The 19,676-nt window shown below is 38.7% G+C and overlaps 1 protein-coding gene across 2 annotated transcripts in view; it reads left to right on the top strand.

Moving 5' to 3' along the window:
• Positions 1 to 19,676, top strand: part of GREB1L (growth regulation by estrogen in breast cancer-like) — a 140,066-nt gene that overhangs the window by 58,764 nt on the left and 61,626 nt on the right. The window contains exons 8-13 of one of the 2 annotated variants that reach the window (XM_014535942.1): positions 7,281 to 7,409; positions 9,869 to 9,985; positions 10,554 to 10,673; positions 11,713 to 11,850; positions 13,481 to 13,666; positions 18,344 to 18,670. In XM_014535942.1, coding sequence (XP_014391428.1) covers positions 7,281 to 7,409; positions 9,869 to 9,985; positions 10,554 to 10,673; positions 11,713 to 11,850; positions 13,481 to 13,666; positions 18,344 to 18,670 — 1,017 coding nt within the window. The remainder of the gene's footprint in view (positions 1 to 7,280; positions 7,410 to 9,868; positions 9,986 to 10,553; positions 10,674 to 11,712; positions 11,851 to 13,480; positions 13,667 to 18,343; positions 18,671 to 19,676) is intronic. The other variant, XM_014535943.1, reaches the window with a different exon arrangement.

Below are 19,676 nucleotides of genomic sequence, written 5' to 3'. Positions count from 1 at the left end.
CAACCCTCCCTGGCCTTCCCGCTGCAGTTTGACAATCAGTTTGAGGCAGCTCTGCCTCTGTATCTATTATTGTTCAAGAGTTTGTAATGGTCTCTATTATCCATGAATGAGTGAGATCATGTGGTATTTTTCCTTCATTGACTGGCTTATTTCACTTAGCATAATGCTCTCCAGCTCCATCCATGCCGTTGCAAATTGTAAGAGTTCCTTCTTTTTTACAGCAGCATAGTATTCCATCGTGTAGATGTACCACAGTTTTCTAATCCATTCATCTACTGATGGGCACTTAGGCTGTTTCCAGATCTTAGCTATGGTGAATTGTGCTGCTATGAACATATGGGTGCATATATCCTTTCTGATTGGTGTTTTTGGTTTCTTGGGATATATTCCTAGAAGTGGGATCACAGGGTCAAATGGGAGTTCCATTTCCAGTTTTTTGAGGAAACTCCATACTGTCTTCCATAGTGGCTGCACCAGTCTGCATTCCCACCAGCAGTGCACAAGTGTTCCTTTTTCTCCACATCCTCTCCAGCACTTTTCGTTTGTGGATTTGTTAATGATAGCCATTCTGAAATGGGTAAATTTTATGATATGTAAAACATACTTTAAGAAAGGTGTGAAAAAGCTGCTCTGAAAGAAAGGTAAAATCCTTTGGAGTGGCACTGTTTCAGTTCAATACAATCTAATTTATTGCATATCTCCTATGGCAGTGGTTGGCAAACTCATTAGTCAACAGAGCCAAATATCAACAGTACAACGATTGAAATTTCTTTTGAGAGCCAAATTTTTTAAACTTAAACTATATAGGTAGGTACATTGTTATTAACTTAATTAGGGTACTCCTAAGGGGGCCTTTGCTAAAAACATCCTCAATCTGATTGAAGTACATTCGCTGAGGTCGACCCCTTCCAACTCTCCCATCCACACTAGTCTTGTATACTTGTTTTGTCTATCTCCTTTCATTCATCCTCTCTATATGTCCACCCCCCACTTCTTCTAATGCCACTTCTTCAAAATAGACTCGCCCAGGCCAAATACCGACGTCTGCGCATGGGCCACAAAGTTTCAATCGCACTGTACGTGCGCACCCGCACGTGGTATTTTGTGGAAGAGCCACACTCAAGGGGCCAAAGAGCCGCATGTGGCTCGCGAGCCGCGGTTTGCTGACCACTGTCCTATGGGATAAATGCTGTTTCAGACCAGAAGGTAAACGGCACAGGGCTTGGAGTCAGAGATCTGGTGTTTAAATACTGCACCTGACATATATTTGATGCAGCTTGGGATAAGCCACTCAATTGTTCTGTGCCTTGTTTTCCTCATTTGTAAAACCAAAAACAACTACACCTATTTTGCAACTAAGGATTAACTCTGCTTTGCTGCCATACTTATACTTGTGTGACATTCTTGCCAATTACAATTGCTAACCATCTATATTCTCTATGCTAGAAGCTCTGTGTTCATTTTATTTATCCTTGTATCCCTGAGTACCTGATAAATGCCTGGAAGTAAATTTTATTTTAATTCCATTTTTAATTTAAATTTGAAGTTAGCATTTGGGGAATTATTAATTTACTGCTGTGTACTGTTTTTCCAAATAAAGATGATATGCTCACCTACCATTAGGAGGAAACATGTTTTTATGCTCCTGTAGGGCAGGATGGGAGTGAGTCACCTAAGCTCTGCCCCTGAGACCAATAGGCTAATTTTTACGAAGACTCTATCAGGCAGGGCCACTTTATGACTTTTGGGGCCCTTTCTCCCTAGGAAAGTATAAATAATATTTTTATGACTGTGTTGGTATAAAAATTAATGTTTAATATTATATTTTAAAATACTTTTTTTAACCGAAAGTTCATTGTTTTCTTCTTATTTTAAAATTAATTAAAACATTTTCATGAGCCCCTAAAAGTATTATGGACCCAAGGTACTGTGCTTTCTGTGCATAATGGGGAAGTTGGCCCTGTTAGTGGTGACAGAAGTATGTCCATGAAATGGGATTTTCCTCTCTGTGAGCCACAGTAGGCTCAAAGTAACATAAGCCCCTTAGTTCATGTTTATGTATGTATTAAAGAAGTAAGAACAGTAACAAATGAAAGGACTTGTTCTATCATATATCAAACTCATGAAGCTTTCCTAATAAAGACGGGGTGGAGTTGGCAAAGGAATAGGCACTGAGTAGAAAGTCTAAAAACAGATTCACATAATATATGGGTATTTCATAATTAACAGAGGCAACTTGCCGATCAGTGGGACCTTTCACTTCAATGAATGCTGCACAGAAATTGGATATTCTATGGGGGTTGGGGGTGTGGAATGAACTGGACCTCTATTTCACACTATACACAAAAATCAATTCCAGGTATCTGAAAGATCTAAATGTAAAAGGCAAAACTGTTAAGCTTTTAAGAAGATATTTTAGAATATCCTAGATACTGTGGGCACCTTAAAAGGAGAGAAAAAAGTGCTGATCATAAAGAAAAAGACTAATATTTCACTACATTAAAATTCCCCCTTCTAATTATTAGACGGCATCAAAAAAGACTAGTACAAAGAACATATAAAGATTGTTTATGAAGCAATAAGAAAAAGACATTAATAGAAAAAATGAGACTTGCACAAGCACTTATGAATGAGGAAATACAATTGACTAATAAATACATGGAAAGATGATTAACCACTTTGGCAATTAGGGAAATTACTTTAAAAATACCATGAGATGCCACTATACACATACCAAACTGGTAAATAATTTTAACTATGACAGTAGTAAATGTTGGCAAGAATTTCAAGCAACAGGAGCTATCATATACTGTTGGTAGGACCTTTAGTTGATGCCACCACTTTGCAAGTAATTTTCAATACATTGTAAAGTGGAAAATGTGCATATCCTATGATCCAGCTATTCCACCCCCTTGCACATGTGCACCAAGCGGTATGTGCAATACAGTTCATAGCACTGTTCTTCACAGTTAACTCAAACTGGGTATAAATCAATGTTCATTAACAATGGAATGGATAAATAAGTTCTGATAGCCTACATAATAAAAGGCTAATATGCAAATCGACTGAATGGCGGAATGACCGGTCACTATGATGCACACTGACCACCAGGGGGCATATGCTAAACACAGGAGCTGCCCCCTGGTGGTCAGTGTGCTTCCACAGGGAGAGCACTGCTCAGCCAGAAGCCGGGCTCACAGCTGGCGAGCGCAGCGGCAGTGGTGGGAGGCTCTCCCACCTTCGCAGCAGCGCTAAGAATGTCCAACTGCCAGCTAAGGCCCGCTCCTCATGGAAAGCGGGCCTAAGGACATCCCCCAAGGGCTCCCGGACTGCGAGAGGGCACAGGCCAGGCTAAGGAACACCCCCCACTGAGTGCACAAATTTCGTGCACTGGGCCTCTAGTATTTATATAATAAAATACCATTTGGCATTGAAAATGAACAAACAATACCCACATATAGCACAATGGAGGAATCTTACAAACATAATGTTGAGTAGAAAATCCATTCACAAAAGAGTCCATCCATTATTATTTCATTTATATTATGTTCAAAAGCAGGCAACACTAAATTATTTTAGGAATACATACATAGTCCAGTGGTTACTTCTGGGGAGAGGTAGAGAAAGAGATAGGAAAGAGCATGAAGAAGCCTGGTGCCAGTGTTTTGTTTTATTGACTTGGATGGTGGTTAGTTCCATAGGTATTTGTTTTATAATAATTCTTGAAACCATGCATAAATGTTTTGTGTATGCTTCCATATTTTGATCTCATAAGGAGAAAGGCTGGATAAATTCATTGAAACTATACACATGTATTGTATGCAGTCCTCACACTTTGAGAGCAAGTTATATCATAGGCCAGGGATGCTATCTATACATATAAAATGCTAATATGCAAAGTGTCCCTACGGGAGTTTGACCAGGAGACTGGGAGTTCTATCGCTCGCTATGACAAGCACTAAACACCAGGAGGCAGCACAGAATGAAGGAAGGCCCCAGCCAGCAGCCAGGAAAGGGAGGCCCCGCCCAACAGCTGGAAGACCCCAATCAGCCCTGATTGCCAGCCAGGCCTAGGTACCCTAACTGTGCATGAATTTCGTGCATTGGGCCTCTATTGGTATAATAATAATGTTTTGATCCTTTCGAGTTTTTATATTTTCTTCTGTGGTGATTCTATTGTGGGGTTGTTCCTGCAGTAGCCCAGCTGCAGTGGGGAGCCTTACGGCTGACTTTGTCCTCCAAGAAGGGAGAAGGCAGAGCTAACCCTAATAGAAATTTCTAAGTGCTCAATATTTTTCATTCCCTGCAACCTCTTGGCTTCTCTTTGCCTCTTATGTTTCCCTCTGTCTGTCCTTCTTGATGTGCCATGACCAACCCAGGCCTGCCTTGCTCTCATAGTCTTCTTATTTTATCTTTATTTCCCCTGCCCCAGTAGAATTCCTCTGTCCCTGGTGACAGCCATTTAGAAAGCAGTTTCCATTAATATGTATCATTTAACTATATGTGTCCCTTTCCTCTTTGTATTTGTCTTCCTTAGCCACTAATGTTCCTTGATGTCAGGATAACAAAAGTTCCTTTTACAGGTTTTAAAAAACACAGTTCCTCATGAATATTCAAATTAAACCTTTAGCAAAACACAGTCTCCTTTTTCCAAATGCAGTGGGAATCCTTTGGCTGGAAGATTTGTCCACTCCCAACCAGACATTGAGAACATGTAGCCTCTTCCTTTATACTGTTAACTCCTTGGGCAGTAGTTGTATCTGCCTTCTCTCCCTGTTCTATCCCCAAAGCCTCGCATGGTACCTGGCCTGCTGAAAAGGCTCAGTAAACATTTGCATGCATGGGTGGGAGAGGAAGAAAACCAGTGACTGCAGCCCTGTGAGATAGGGCCACAATATGCTTGTGAGATTTCTCTTACCCCACAAAAGAGAAAACACCACTATTTAGCAAGTATAAGGAAGAATGATCCACTTTGTGGAAATGAAGAAATGTAAGTAATAACAATGAAAAATCATTTTTACTAATTACATTAGCTACCACTTTAAATGATAATATACAGTCCTGGCAAGGATATGGTAAGACTGACATTCTCAACCAGGCTGGTGGAGGTGAGCAGTGGTACAACCTTTTAAGAAAGCACTTGTGCCCTGGCCAGTGTGGCTCTGTTTGGGTGTTGTCCCACGCACCAAGGGGTTGCTGGTTTGATTCCTGGTCAGGGCACATATCCGGGTTGCAGGCATGATCCCCAGTGGGGGCATGTAAGAAGCAACTGATCGATGTTTCTCTCTCTTTCTCTTTCTCAAAATCAATTAAAATATATTTTAAAAAAGAAAGCAATTTGGCAGCCATAGCTGGTTTGGTTCAGTGGATAGAGTGCCAGCCTGCGGACTGAAGGGTCCTGGGTTTGATTCCGGTCAAGGGCACATGCCTGGTTGCAGGCTCAATCCCCAGTAGGAGGCATGCAGGTGGCAGCCAATCAATGATTCTCTCTCATCATTGATGTTTCTCTCTCTCCCTCTCTCTACCTCTCTGAAATCAATAAAAATATATTTTCAAAAAAAGGAAAGCAATTTGGCAATACAGAACAAGAATATTAAAAATATTTATATCCTTTACTCTAGTAATCTAACTTCAGGGGCTTAGCTAAGAAAATAACCTAAAAGGAAAGTCAAGATATTCGTTCCAGTTATTCTTTATAGTAACTAAAAAAAAGAAGCAATATTAATATAGAAATAATTGAATAAATCATAGCATATTCACATAACAAAGATGTCAAAAGAGATAATTATGACACTATGCAGTCACATAGGAGATAATTCTGTTAAGTAAAAAAATATTAATTCTGTGTGTTTTTGTTATATGATGCAAGAAATATAATGTGGATAAAATGTGCAAGGCGATATACTAAAAGAAAGACAATGGTTTGTGGAAGAAGTGAGATTTTAGCACGTTTGTTTCTATTCCTGAATTTTCTTTTATGTTATACTAGAGGCCCGGTGCACGAATTCGTGCATCAGTGGGGTCCCTCGGCCTGGCCTGTGGGATTGGGCCGGAACTGGCTCTCCAACATCCCCTGAGGAGTCCCGGATTGTGAGAAGGTGCAGGCCAGGCCGAGGGACCCCACCAGTGCACGATCGGAGCTCAGGAGGAATGCGAGAGGTTGGCCAGCTAGGGCGGGACAGCAGGAGGGTTCCGGGGCGTATCTGGCCCATCTCACTCAGTCCCGATCTGCCAGACCCCAGCAGCAAGCTAACCTACCGGTCAGAGCATCTGCCCCCTGGTGGTCAGTGCACGTCATAGCAAGTGGTTGAGTGGCCTTAGCATATTATGCTTTGATTGGTTGAACAGATGAACAGACGACTAGACAATTAGCATATTGGGTTTTTATTATATAGGATAATAGACTGTAAAACCATTCCCTGGTGGTGAATCGGGCCCTTAGAGAGGCACATTAACTCTTCTGAGTCAGTCAAGGACCATTTAAATCTTTTAAATTCTTATGAGAAACACTGATTAGATGTCTGAGGAATCATTTTGTGGTATGAATACTAATTTTTAAGATAATTTCTAGTGTAGCACCATCAGTATCCTGGTTTTTAGAGTGCTTTTCCCCAAAACTCTCAGAGTTTTAACAGCCCCCTTTGATACTTTCTTGTGTGTTTTGATTAAGCTGTTGTGCTAGAATAGAGTCAGGGATTTGGGGTTTGTACTCATATGCCTTTGATCAAGTTAAACGACTATCACTATTTAAGGTAATAGTACCTTCCTAATTGAGTTTTATTTTTTATTTTTTTAAAATATATTTCTTTATTGATTTCAGAGAGGAAGGAAGAGGTAGGGAGAGATAGAAATATCAATGATGAGAGAGAATCATTGATCAGCTGACTCCGGCACCCCCGCCACTGGGGATCGAGCCCGCAACCTGGGCATGTGCCCTTGGCCAGAATCGAACCTGGGACCCTACAGTCTGCAGGTCGACACTCTATCCACTGAGCCAAACTGGCTAGGGCCCTAATTGAGTTTTAATAGGGACTAAGTGAATTGATATATTTAAAGTGCTTATACTAGTGCCCAGCACATAGTAACTTCTAGTGAGTGTTTGTTAAATACATAGAAAAGAAAATAAAGCCTGAAAAAAGAAACATTGACTTTCCTATAATGGGTCAAGGAAAAAACTGAAATTGTATAATCTGCTTTCTCTCACCTCACTTTTATTTAATTAACTTCCTTCCTGCATATTTAAATGGCTGCTAATTTGAACAACCTTTTTCATTTTAAAGATTCACCAATTCTCAGTCCAGCTAATTCTGCAATCAATTTAAGTGGAGCTCAGGACCTGACCCGGAATAAGAATGTTGTGAAGCCACTGGCTTTATCTTTGCAGGTTGTAGGGAAGACTTTTGCTGCAGGTGATGTTTTCCTCACTTATATTTCTTTGGTAAATATATAGTCTATAAAAGACGTGTGTGAAATTTAATTGACAACTTGGTAGAAGAAAACAGAAAGCTGCTTCTTTGCCAATTTAAGACAGAAGTGGGGCTGTCTATAATAATGTATAATTATACAATGCTTTGTGTTCTCTACGTTCCAACAAGAAGAGTCAAAGAATGGCATTTGGCACACAGGGGAGACAGAGAAGGTTGATTTCATTCCACCTGTTATGATGAGGAACTGGGGCTACAAAGATAAATTAGGCTCAATCCCTGAACTCTAATGTACTTGTAACTTAGCAAGGAAGATAGACCCATAAGAAGTTATAGTCAGTGTACTGCAGTAAATATAACAATATGCTAGGGGAGCACAGAGAATGGGGTTTTAACCCAACATTTTGGGGGCTAATCAAGAATGGGTTATTGGAGGAGCTTGGTCTTTGAACTATGAGGAGATAGTCACTATACAAATAAGTTCTGGAAAGGCATTTAAAATTCAGAGAAACACAAGAGCAAAGCTTGAAAAGGAAAGGGAAGAGGCAGCATAATGTGTGCAGGACTTGTTAGAACCATAAAATGTAAAACTCAGGGAGTGGCAGGAGGTGAATAAGTGGTAGGTAGGGGAAAGGTCACGGGAGACCAGACTAAGAAGCATGGATTTTACTCTGTAACTTAAGGAACAGAGTAGTGACATGGTTATATTTGAACCTGAGCTAGATCATTTTGACAGCCAAGAAAACAAGAGGTAGGAAAATTAGTTGGGGGTCGTTTCAGTAATCTAAGTGAGAAATGATGAGGTCCTTAACCAGGGTAATAATAGGTTGGAGAGGAGGAGACAGATTGGACAACTACTCAGGAAGAAAAATCATCAGGACTTGACTGATTAAAGTGAGGATGAAGCAAAAGGGGTCTTGGTTTACATCCATCTTTCTGGGCTAATGCTGGTGCCATTGCTTGAGACAATGAATACAGAAAAAGGGGCAGGTTCCCCAGGAGGAGATTGTACGTTTGATTTTAGATATGTTGAGTTTGAGATACCCATGAGGCATTCAAGTGAAGAGCTGTTCAACAGTCATTTAATTTATCACGGGGGCAATCAGAACTGATAGTATAGTATCATGTTGAGCCACCAATATGTAATTAAAATCACCAGAGTAAATAGTATCAGCCGAGGAGTAATGTAGGGTAAGGCAAGCTATGAACTAAGTATAGAATCCTAAAAGAATTCCAGTGTATCAGGAAAAGAAACAATTAGCAAGGTAGAAGAAGAATGAGAAGAAAACTTTCCAAGTTAGGCTTCACAATTTATCCAGTTTAGATTATAGATTTGAATAAACTGAATCCAAATTTTTGCAGTATTAAAAACTTAATGAAATTATGGATCTTGGCAGTAATCTCATGGTTGCTAAAACTATCAGAAGAAAGGCTGATGAACAACTTTATAATTCAAGAATTAGCCTAACAACTCTTGAACCTCCTGATCAATCTTAACATCATAAGAGAAAACCAGCCATTCTTTGCCCCTTGATGGAAGTATACAGCAGTACTTATGAGATAGGACTCTCTTAAAAGAAAATCAAACCCGAATCTGAGCAAGCCTCTATATCTAATGATTTGTTTATAAGAAATAGAGAAGATGTTAAGTGACACAATGGATATCCAATAGGCAAAATCCAAAAAATGAGAAATTCTGCAAGATTTTCAGCAATTAATTGTAAAAAAGAAAAAAGTGGAATCCGATATATTAAAAGTTTAAGGGACAGAACAACTACATTCAATGTGTGGATCTTTTTTGAATCCCAGTTTGAACAAACCAACTGTAAAAAGCCATTTGTGAGATAATTGGGGAAATTTGTATACTGGCGGAATATTTGGTCTTAAGGAATTATTAATCATTGTTCATTTTTAATGTAATAACAATATTACAGTTGTTTGTTAAGAGTTCTTTTCTTTTAGAAGCACATGTAGAAGTATTTATGGATGAAATGATATAAGGGAGTTTGCTTCAAAATAATCCAGAGCATGTATGTGTGTATGTGGAGTGAGGGGACGAGATAGAAAGTGTTGATGAGTGTTGAAGCTGGGTGTGGGTACACAGCTTATTATACGATTCTCTCTACTTTCATATATGTTTTAAATTTTCCATAATACAAAGTTTTAAAAAAAAGTTTTCTCCTATCTACCACCTCCAAAGATTTCACTGAAAGTGATTCTAAAAGATCTCTTGGGGTCCTAGAAGATGATTTTTAGGTGATATTTCACTTTGCTGAATTTATTACTCTGATGGTTGTAGTTGGCTGTATCTAACTGGGCTATCCTGTCAGTGGGATTCCTTTCAATCCTAGAGTGTGAGGTTTATCGCATGGCTTCAGCATCACAGAAAGCAGTGTCCTTCCTGCCCAGCCTCTACTCTGAGTGTTTACTCCTGTGTACTACAGATGCTGCCAATGGAAACAGTAGCCAAGGAGGGAAGAGCAGTACATCTAGCTCCACTCAAGCCCGCCCAGAGAATTACCCTTTGTCACCAAGACCTAGCTATGCATCAGGAGACCAAGGTATAATAGAGTTTTGAAATAATGCAACTTAATTATGGAAGAATAATTCAATGCTACAGAGTTTGGAATGATGAATTATCTGACAGTGTACTTTCAAATTTTTCTTAGCTTCTCATACACTGTTTTAAAATATTACGATTGGTGTAAGCAGAAATGATTAGATATCTTGGTGATTGTACAGAATAAGCACTTACCTAGGAAATAATGCTGAAACCTATGTATAAGGAAGTGTCTTGAAAATCCATGGACGTTCCTCTCTATTGTGACCCTGGGCAAATCTGAGCCTTCACCATCTACAAAATGAGTATAACAATATATGTGTCCTACAACCTCACAGGGATGTTGACAGAATGAAATGAAATAACCTGGGGAAAACTGTACGTTGTAAATAGCATACAGATGTTAGTGGTATTGTTAGTGTGACTTTTCCTAATTTTATCTTTACCTTTAGAAGAGTGACTTATGCTTTCTGAGTATAATCAGATTAAAGGTTCTGTGTTTCTCTAGCTTCTTTCCTTTCTTCCTCTGCTAAGGGTAGGGCTCATCTTTCTTTTTTTTTTGCCTTCAGCTACCATGTTCACTTCTGGGCCACCCAAGAAACGACACCGGGGATGGTACCCTGGGTCACCTGTCCCCCAACCTGGTTCAGTTGTACCTGTTCCTACAGTTCGCCCTCTTTCAAGAACTGGTAAGATTTCAACAGATGATGGGTTTTAAGTTTTATAGAATTAGCAGAGTATCTCCTACTCTTGTTCTTTCCTGCACCCTTGAAGATAAATTTCCTTAACCAGCCATTGTGTCCAATATTATGTAAGGACATTGATAGTACCTAATATGTGTCCCCATCACATCTGCCTTCACTAGAAGCACATGTGTTTTCAAAAACAGATCTTAATTCACCATCTGGTTTTGTTTTAGCCATTGTATTGATAAGCCATTCTTTTCTACATAGGGCATGATGCTACCAACCCACCATCCTAAAGCACAAGTGAACTTGCTTTGCCAGCAGTGGTGTTAGATGTGTCCTTCAATGGTCTGGTTCCTTATGTGACCCATACTTATTTCTGGCCTGGATGGTTCAGTCTGTGACTAGGATCCTGAAAAACCAACTGGTTCTTCTTTAACCTAAGCTGTGGCCTATATACAGTGCCTATAGTTAGATGTTCAAATGCTCATCTACCTTGCCATACTAAACATAGACAAATGTAAATATAACAATTCTAAGACATAGATGTAGTTCTTTTAAAATTTAAGTTTGTTGAAATAAATAATTTTCAAGAATACAAAGAGATACAGCTATATACACAAGGAATCGTGCCAATATGTTACTGCAGTTACCTATAGGAAGTACTGATTAATGATGAGTTGATCTTCACACTTTTCTATACTTTTAAAATTTTTTTATAATGAGAAGATATTCCTTGATATTCTGCTGGGCAAAGATAAAATACAAAACAGAATCCAAAAGACTACCTAGAAGGAAAAACTACCAAAAATGCTAAATAGTAGTTATCTCCAGATAATGTGATAATTATTAAATTTTTTCCTTTTGTTTTTCTCACTTCTAATTTTATACAATAAGCATGAATTACTTTAATGAAAAAAACAACAATAAACTTTTAGACTTCTAAAACTTCCATATTAAAAGTATTAATACCACATTTACTTTAATTGTATTGCCTTTCGCTTTCATGTCTAATCCTTCTTGTCAAACTATTTTTTTCCAGAGTCCCTTCTATCTGCCCCAGTTCCACAGACCCCATTAACTGGAATTTTACAGCCTCGACCCATTCCTGCAGGGGAAACTGTAATTGTTCCTGAAAACCTGCTCAGTAACTCGGGCGTTAGACCAGTAATTCTGATAGGTAAGACAAAGGAATTTCAAATTGTCTGTGTCAGCTGGAATTTACAAGTGCTTCTCCATTGCATTGTTTGTGCATTTATCCGTGTGTTCATGAATATATTTATTTATCCAGTTATTGATTCTTTCAGCTTTTGTTGGTCAGCTCCATGCTATACTAAACGTGTGACTAGAAGTTGGGACTAAGGCAGTCTTTTGGCCCACAAGGAACACTGTGTAGTGAGGGCGTCTGTCATGTAAATGACAATTACAACACTCTATGATACTTGAGCTGGTAGAGGTTCACAACCAAGAACTGCAAGAGCTCAGAGGAGAGGGAGCTTAACTCTGTCTGGAGAAGGGTCTGAGAAGACTTCTCGGACGTAATGTTTCAGCTAGGTCCTGAAGGGTGGGCAAGAATGGACAAGACTGGGAAGGGGACTTTTCAGTTAAAGGGAGACAAACCACAGAGAAAAGAAACAAGCTGAACCAGCTAATAGATCCCACACAGGACAACCAAGAGCTCCCAGAGTTGTAGATTTGGATCATGGGAAAACATCTGTGAATCAGTATCTTTAAGGAGTCTGAGTCTTTCCAAGCTGTCTATAAGTGGAGGCATAGACATTTAGGGGTCCCTAGATTCTAAGACCAACTTAGTGCCTTTCACACCCACTCAAGAGTCCTCTCATTTGCGGGCTACCTAGACCAGAAGGAGACTGCCTACTTTACCTTTGGGACTTAACAGATAGGGTATTTAATCCCCATCACGCATTTAGGGTATGTCTACGTGAAGTGCTATCCGTTCCTTGCCAGCTGGCTTGAGCCTACTGACGTGAATGGTTTTATTTCAAGTCCTGTACTTTATCACACTTCCCTATCCACTGATCCTAGACCCATAGCCACTGGGGGAATTCCCAGTTATTTAAATTCCATATATCAGTAAGTTCTTACTGAGCTTTTGAGTTGCATGCATAGTGTTATTAAGCCTTGGGGACCCTTTGGTGTCTGCCTTTTAGAAAAAGTCACAGAGGGACTGTCCTTCGAACTACACCACCAAAACAGGATATATATTTTAACATGTTTTTGTTCTATCTACTTCTAAGATAATTTGAGACTGTTTATTGACATTAGAAAGAGAACATAAAAGTAGCTAGGATAGCAAAAGGAGAGGAACCTCCAATGACCAGCGAATGGTGGAATATTGTTGTTGATCAATGAATTAAAATTTTTTCAAGGAAAGCCTCCATAAGTGACACAGGTTATCATAGTTTGTTTCTTTTCTGACTTATCTGAAAAGAAACTTGATCAGGAATTTTGTGGGGAAATATTTTATCCTTGCTATTTTACAAAAGATACAGAGATATTTTGCAAATTCTCATCAATCCTTTATGGCAGATATTAACATCTCCTTTCTGTGGGAAACAGGGATAGTATAATTTTTTAGTATTTTGCTTCCTATTCATCTGGTTTAATGTAAGGGTAGGATTAGGAGCATCTGAGTGAATTCCCTAGGATTGATATACTTGAGTGATTTGTGTGGTAGTCATTTCAGAGAGTAGAGGACTTTGTTAAGCATTTTTGATCCCAGTTGAGCCAGTGTATCTGATTGGATCTCAGAATGATTGAACTTTATTGACCTGCTTCTGTTGGGGCAGGCTATGGCACTTTACCCTATTTCTATGGAAATGTTGGTGACATTGTTGTGAGTCCTCTGCTGGTGAATTGCTACAAGATTCCACAGTTGGAAAACAAAGATATGGAACAATTAGGGTTGACTGGCAGCCAACTCCTGAGTGTGGAAAACATGATTCTTCTGACAATACAGTACCTTGTGCGGCTGGGTAAGTTATTTTCAAGAATCACTTGATGTTGACAATTTTTATTCTTTTTTGTGACATTCTCCACTTTCTCACATTCTGCCTATCTCTTACTTTCCCTCTTTCACTTCTAACAATCTTTTTCTTCAGTTCTCTGTGACTTTCCCTTTCCTTTCCTCCATTTCTTTTCTATTCATTTTACCCCCTTTCCACCACTTGCCTATTTCCTTTTTCTTTCTTCCCCATTTCTCTCAGATGTAGCATCCCCTGGTCTTCGCTTTGCTTGAGTCCTAGGAGAGGTAAATTGCTCCACCTAGTGTTCAGTCTCATGATGGATCTGAAGTCTCCAAAGTATTTAATGACAGAACCTCAAAGGGCTGAGGCATGAGCACCCCTCCTTGGCCAAATGACCTTTCTGAAAGTGCAGCTAACATCTGGAATGCAAATGTAGCCATTGAAAATTATTTTTCAGTTTTCCATTTAGTCTTTTTATCTTTTTTATCCACTATTCCTACACCCATTTTTTTCTTCTTTAGCTATACCTCTTTCATGTAGTCCCATAATGCTTTTTTCCTTCTTTGAGGTAGTAACTAGACCTCCTTAGAAGGCTCTCTAGGCTTTCGGGTAAGGGGGATACATAGGTCATGAACCCTTCACTTCCTCTATTTGGTAATTCCTCTGAGCCCCACAGTGGGTGTATGCAGGTGCTTTGACAATACTATAGTGATTCAGCATCATTTACATTGCAATGTCCTTTATTTTGCAAACTGCAGTAGGCCATCTAACATGCAGCCTAATTATATACTCACACTAGGACTTCAAGCCACTGATTTACTTAGGAAGATGTTCAAGGTGTAAAATTACATCTAAAAACTTTTATCTGCACTTTTGTGAATTATTTCATATTTTAAAATATTTTTGTGTTGAATAATAAACACTGGGCTCAGCGGTGTTAAAAGAAAAAGAAAGCTTCAGCAGGCCAGATTTGGTCTTTGGGGTATCAGCTGGCATTCCTGACTGCAACTCTTGGTGCCCTGAGATCTCAAAGACCTGCTTTGACCTGGGATCTGCTTTGACACGGGCTTTTGAAACTTGCAAGGCTTCAGATATCTCATGAGCCACTTTCATGATAAACCTAGGACTTGTAAATCATGCTTATTAGTGGGTAATAAAATTATAAAAACCACCTATGTCTGCAGCCCATTTGATGTCATAATTTTAATTTGTACGTATAGACTTTTGACTGTATTCCAAGATTAAAATGAGCTTTAGATATACCCAGAATCAGTAAAACAAGGACAAATAGAGTAATGCTATTTTAACAAACCAAGGCAATCAGGAAAGCATTTTTTTCGGTCTTAATAATAGTTTAAAAATTGAAGTTAACCAAGTGAACTAAATGGTCAAAACAAAAATGTCTTCCCTTAAATAACTAAAAGCTCCTACCTTAAAAAAAATAGGAAAATTTTCATTCAATTACATAAAACTCTTCTTCACCCTGTTGGATCAGTTCTCTCTAGCTTTTACTTACAGGCAATTAACTATATCTTTTAATGTGTAAGATGAATAACAATTTCTTTTTTTTTTTAATCTAAATTGTGTATGTTGGGACATTGCTTCTTCTCAACAACTAACTCATCTGGAGTCACTGAAAAATATTTTTGCCTTCCGAAGTTTTGAAAAAGGGAGCAATAATATTTTCACATATGCTGTAGATTATAGATAGACATTTTGAAAAGTAAATCCAAATTTCTAAAAGCAAATCTAAAAATTTGATGGTTCAGTTACTTGGAGGTAACAAGAAGAAAAGCAAGATTCTTCAGAAGGAGCAGGCCTTTCCGCTACAGTCACTTTTAAAAAAAAATCTCTGTTATTTCACAATCTGAAAATCGTTTGAAGTAGGTAGTGAAATCAGCAAATCCAGAGATTCTGGGATGGCTGAGTCTGTTGGAACCTTGTCTTTTCCTATTAAAGTAGTTCTATCTGAAAAGCCATCAGAACTGACGCCTGAGCTAAGCTGAGTTACTGGAGATCAGCACTTGAAGGAACAAATTCTATTATTAAATTTGTGAAAAGTAGAGGAAAGGCTCCTGCAATTTAGCTATAAAGGCTGAGGATGAAATAATAGCAGGTGATTGGAAGCAAGGCATTTTAATTTAAGAAGTCTCTTACCTCATGAAACTTTGATACATTTTTCCATTTCTCAATTCCTAATAGTAATCCAGTCAAAACTCTATAAAAGTGAGTTTTAAGGCCATGGAGAATGCTATGAACATGTTCAATGATTTTATTTTCCCAGAATGCCTTAATATTTGGATTTAATTATGCTGCCAAATTGAACATGTTAATCACAGTTTGGAGTGAGTCTTATGGACACACCTATTAACCAGGCCTCTGAGCCTTCAGGGTGTCTATGAGAGGCAGTAGGGAAATTGGAGACAGTTTAAGCCGTCATTTCTCTGGTATACTATAATCAACTTTACATTGCACTCTTTTTTCATTATATTCATAGGTATTATGTAAAAACACTTTCATGTATTGCCTCCATACCTAATTTTGAGGATACTGTCCACAGGAAAATGAAGTTTAATTCTTTTCACTCTCAATTTATATTTAGACAGATTCTCACTTTCCCCAGCTAGAGTATGCTGTCATCATCTGGTTATTCCCCAGGTTTCACTCCTTTCACAGTCAATGCAAACCTCTCCACTTTGAGCTCACTACCAAGTGTGTACCTAGTGACCACTAACCATGATGCTAATTTGATAAAGTAAATAAAGATTAGGTGATAAGAAGGCATCCACGTCCCCCTAGAAACTGATTGTGGAGGACAAAGGAAACATAAGCACAATGTCAGCGTTGCAGTTTGTGGCCCTCTTTCCATGTATAGAAGAGAAAAATCTGTCTGTCAGGATTTCATCCTTCTACCTTCCTCTGGCCTCCAGCCAATCCTGGAAAAACTTTTTTCTCCAATTAAAATTGTTTATTTTTAAAATGTGTAATATTTTATTTAATTTTTCTACCCTAAACGTATTACTAAACCTTCATTTTCTTACTTTCCCAGAGAAGATGGAAAGGTACAGGTAGGCCACTTCAACCCTTGACTCACTCACATTGCCTCCTTCCCCTACAGAAATCCAGTCCCTTATCCCTGTATTTTTTCACAAGGACTGTTAGCCCTGAGTTCTGAGACCATTGCCTGATCTCACAGACTCTCTAAGGCAGTGATAGCGAACCTTTTGAGCTCGGCGTGTCAGCATTCTGGAAAACCCTAACTTAACTCTGGTGCCGTGTCACATAATAATACCCTCTAGGTCAGTGATGGCGAACCTTTTGAGCTCGGCGTGTCAGCATTTTGAAAAACCCTAACTTAACTCTGGTGCCGTGTCACATATAGAAATTTTTTGATATTTGCAACCATAGTAAAACAAAGACTTATATTTTTGATATTTATTTTATATATTTAAATGCCATTTAACAAAGAAAAATCAACCAAAAAAATGAGTTCGCGTGTCACCTCTGACACGCGTGTCATAGGTTCGCCATCACTGCTCTAAGGAGTCTGTATCTGTTTACTAGAGCCTGAGTTTCAAACCTCTACACAGAAAAAAGAAGAAAGAAAAAAAAAGACTGAATAGCAGAAGTGAGCGTAGTCTCATTGGTTTTAATTTAAACTAAATGTAGGAATTCATTTGTGTCATTTGGATGCCAAACATTGACTTGTTTATTTTGTCCTAAAGTCTGGTTGAGTTTCTAAAGAGAATAAGAGAAACAGAATCCCCCTAATTCCTGAGGCCACAGGTCACCCGTAGAAGCTTAGCCACAACCATGGTGGTGGAAAAGGCTACATGCCATAGTTAGCAACCCAGAATACTGAGGAATAACTAGGTGGTGAGAGCATTCTCTATCTGAGGAAAGGGTGGGGCTGCCTAAATGTAAATTGGGAGTGAAAAGAATTAAACTTTATTTTCCTGTGGACAGTATTCTCAAAATTAGGTATAGAGGCAATACATGAAAGTGTTTTTTACATAATACCTATGAATACAATGAGAAAGGAGTGAAACCTAAGGTTGATTATAGTATATCAATAGGTTAGCTTCTTACTTCATTAGTCATTAACCATTTACATAATGCCAACTTTCATAGGTTAGGCAGTATACCACTTTCAGTGACTATCTCCTAAGGCGTACAATAGAATTAATACGATGTCTGAGTACAACCTCTTTTAAAGATATCAAGATTAGAATAAAGGAGAACAAAACCCTGCATTAAAAAAAAATATTGAGGTAGCCCATCCAATGTGGTTGAGCATCCATCCATGAACCAGGAAGTCATGGGTCGATTCCTTGTCAGGGCACCTGCCTGGGTTGAGGGCTCCGACCCCCAGTAGGGGGCGTGCAGGAGGCAGCCTGTCGATGATTCTCTCTCATCATTAATGTTTCTATCTCTCTCTCCCTCACCCTTTCTTTCTCTGAAATCAATAAAACATATAAAAAATATTGAGGCAGGCAGAGAAGAGAGATGGTAATTTCACAATGGAAAATGGTTGGCAGGGGTTCTATTCTTATGGCCACTACAGGAAAAAGCTTATTTGACAGTTGGAGTGGGTATGGTGGGCGTAAAGGATTGCACGTTCATGTCTGTCTGTCTTTTCTAGCTGTGATTTTTTTTAAAAAAAAATGCTAATTCTCTTCAATTTAGGTCCTGATCAGATACCTCTCAGGGAAGAATTTGAGCAAATTATGCTGAAAGCTATGCAGGAATTTACTCTGAGAGAGCGAGCCCTGCAGATGGGTGCTCAGTGTACACCTGTGTCGCCAGGCCAACTCCCCTGGCTGGCTAGATTAATTGCCAGCGTATCTCAAGACTTGGTTCATGTGATTGTGACCCAGAACTCTTTGGCAGAGGGCATTTCAGAGACATTGAGGACTCTCAGTGAAATGAGACACTATCAAAGGCTACCAGATTATGTGGTGGCAATTTGTGCATCGAAAATCAGAGGAAATGAATTTTGTGTGGTAGTATTAGGTGAGTAATTTTTTTGTTGTGATTTTTTTTGTTTTAACCCACTCATTCAATCATCTGTCCATTTGAAAAATAGCTATTGGGTGTTTCAGGCATTCATGCAATTAATCTCTGATTAAGTGCTCCCACTTGGGTTCTTCCTCCTAATTTTAACTTCTCCTTTACTCAGATCAGATTTTTGTAGGCCTTAGTTTGGCTGGTGTCCCTGTCAGCTGGTTGTGGGGGCATTATTTCAAAGCATACCCGCGTAACAGATACCCTTGTCTCATGTAACTTCTCTTCTTAAAAAGTTTTGGAAATGTTATCACTCTAGCATGTGATAATGCCATGCCACAGGTGGCCTAAGTCAGTGAATCAGATTTGCCAGGAACTTAGCTCATGTATTCACCTCCTCACTGAAGAGGATATTTAATATTGTAATGTTGACTCTCGGTAAATGGTTCAGAAAGTTGGTACATTACAAAATGTATTTTTGTTTCTTATGCTGCTTTTCTATCGGGTACCATCCTGAGTGGCCATTTGGACTAAATTTTGCTTTTCTTCTCTAGTGAGTGGCTCTCAGCTCTTCCTACCAAAGAGACCAAGCCCCCTCACTTTGACAAAACCTGCCTTCCCATCTCTCCATGATATATGTCTCTTTCAGAAAGTGTAATACATTAAGATTTTTTGTTTTTATTTTTAAAATCAACTTAACAACCTAAGTTTATATTTTAAGACAGATGTTCATCAGAACCATGTAAACACAATTTTTAAAGGTTTTTCCTCCCTAGTCTTTAAACACAGGTCTGGTATGTTTTCACAGTTAGAAACATAAGAAATGTCATTTTTTCTCTTTATCACCTAACATCATATTATAAACATTTTATGTTTAGAATTGTCATTTCAAATGCTGTGTAATTTTCCATCTTTTGATGTGCCGAAATTTCTTTAACCAAGTCCCTATCATCATATGCTTTAGTTGTTGCCAATTTTCGCTATTATAAATCATGTCCCAGGGAACATTTGTTCA

Source organism: Myotis brandtii, unplaced genomic scaffold (genome assembly GCF_000412655.1).
Source record: "Myotis brandtii unplaced genomic scaffold, ASM41265v1 scaffold154, whole genome shotgun sequence".
Lineage (NCBI taxonomy): Eukaryota > Metazoa > Chordata > Mammalia > Chiroptera > Vespertilionidae > Myotis > Myotis brandtii.
This window is presented reverse-complemented; position numbering and strand designations above follow the sequence as displayed.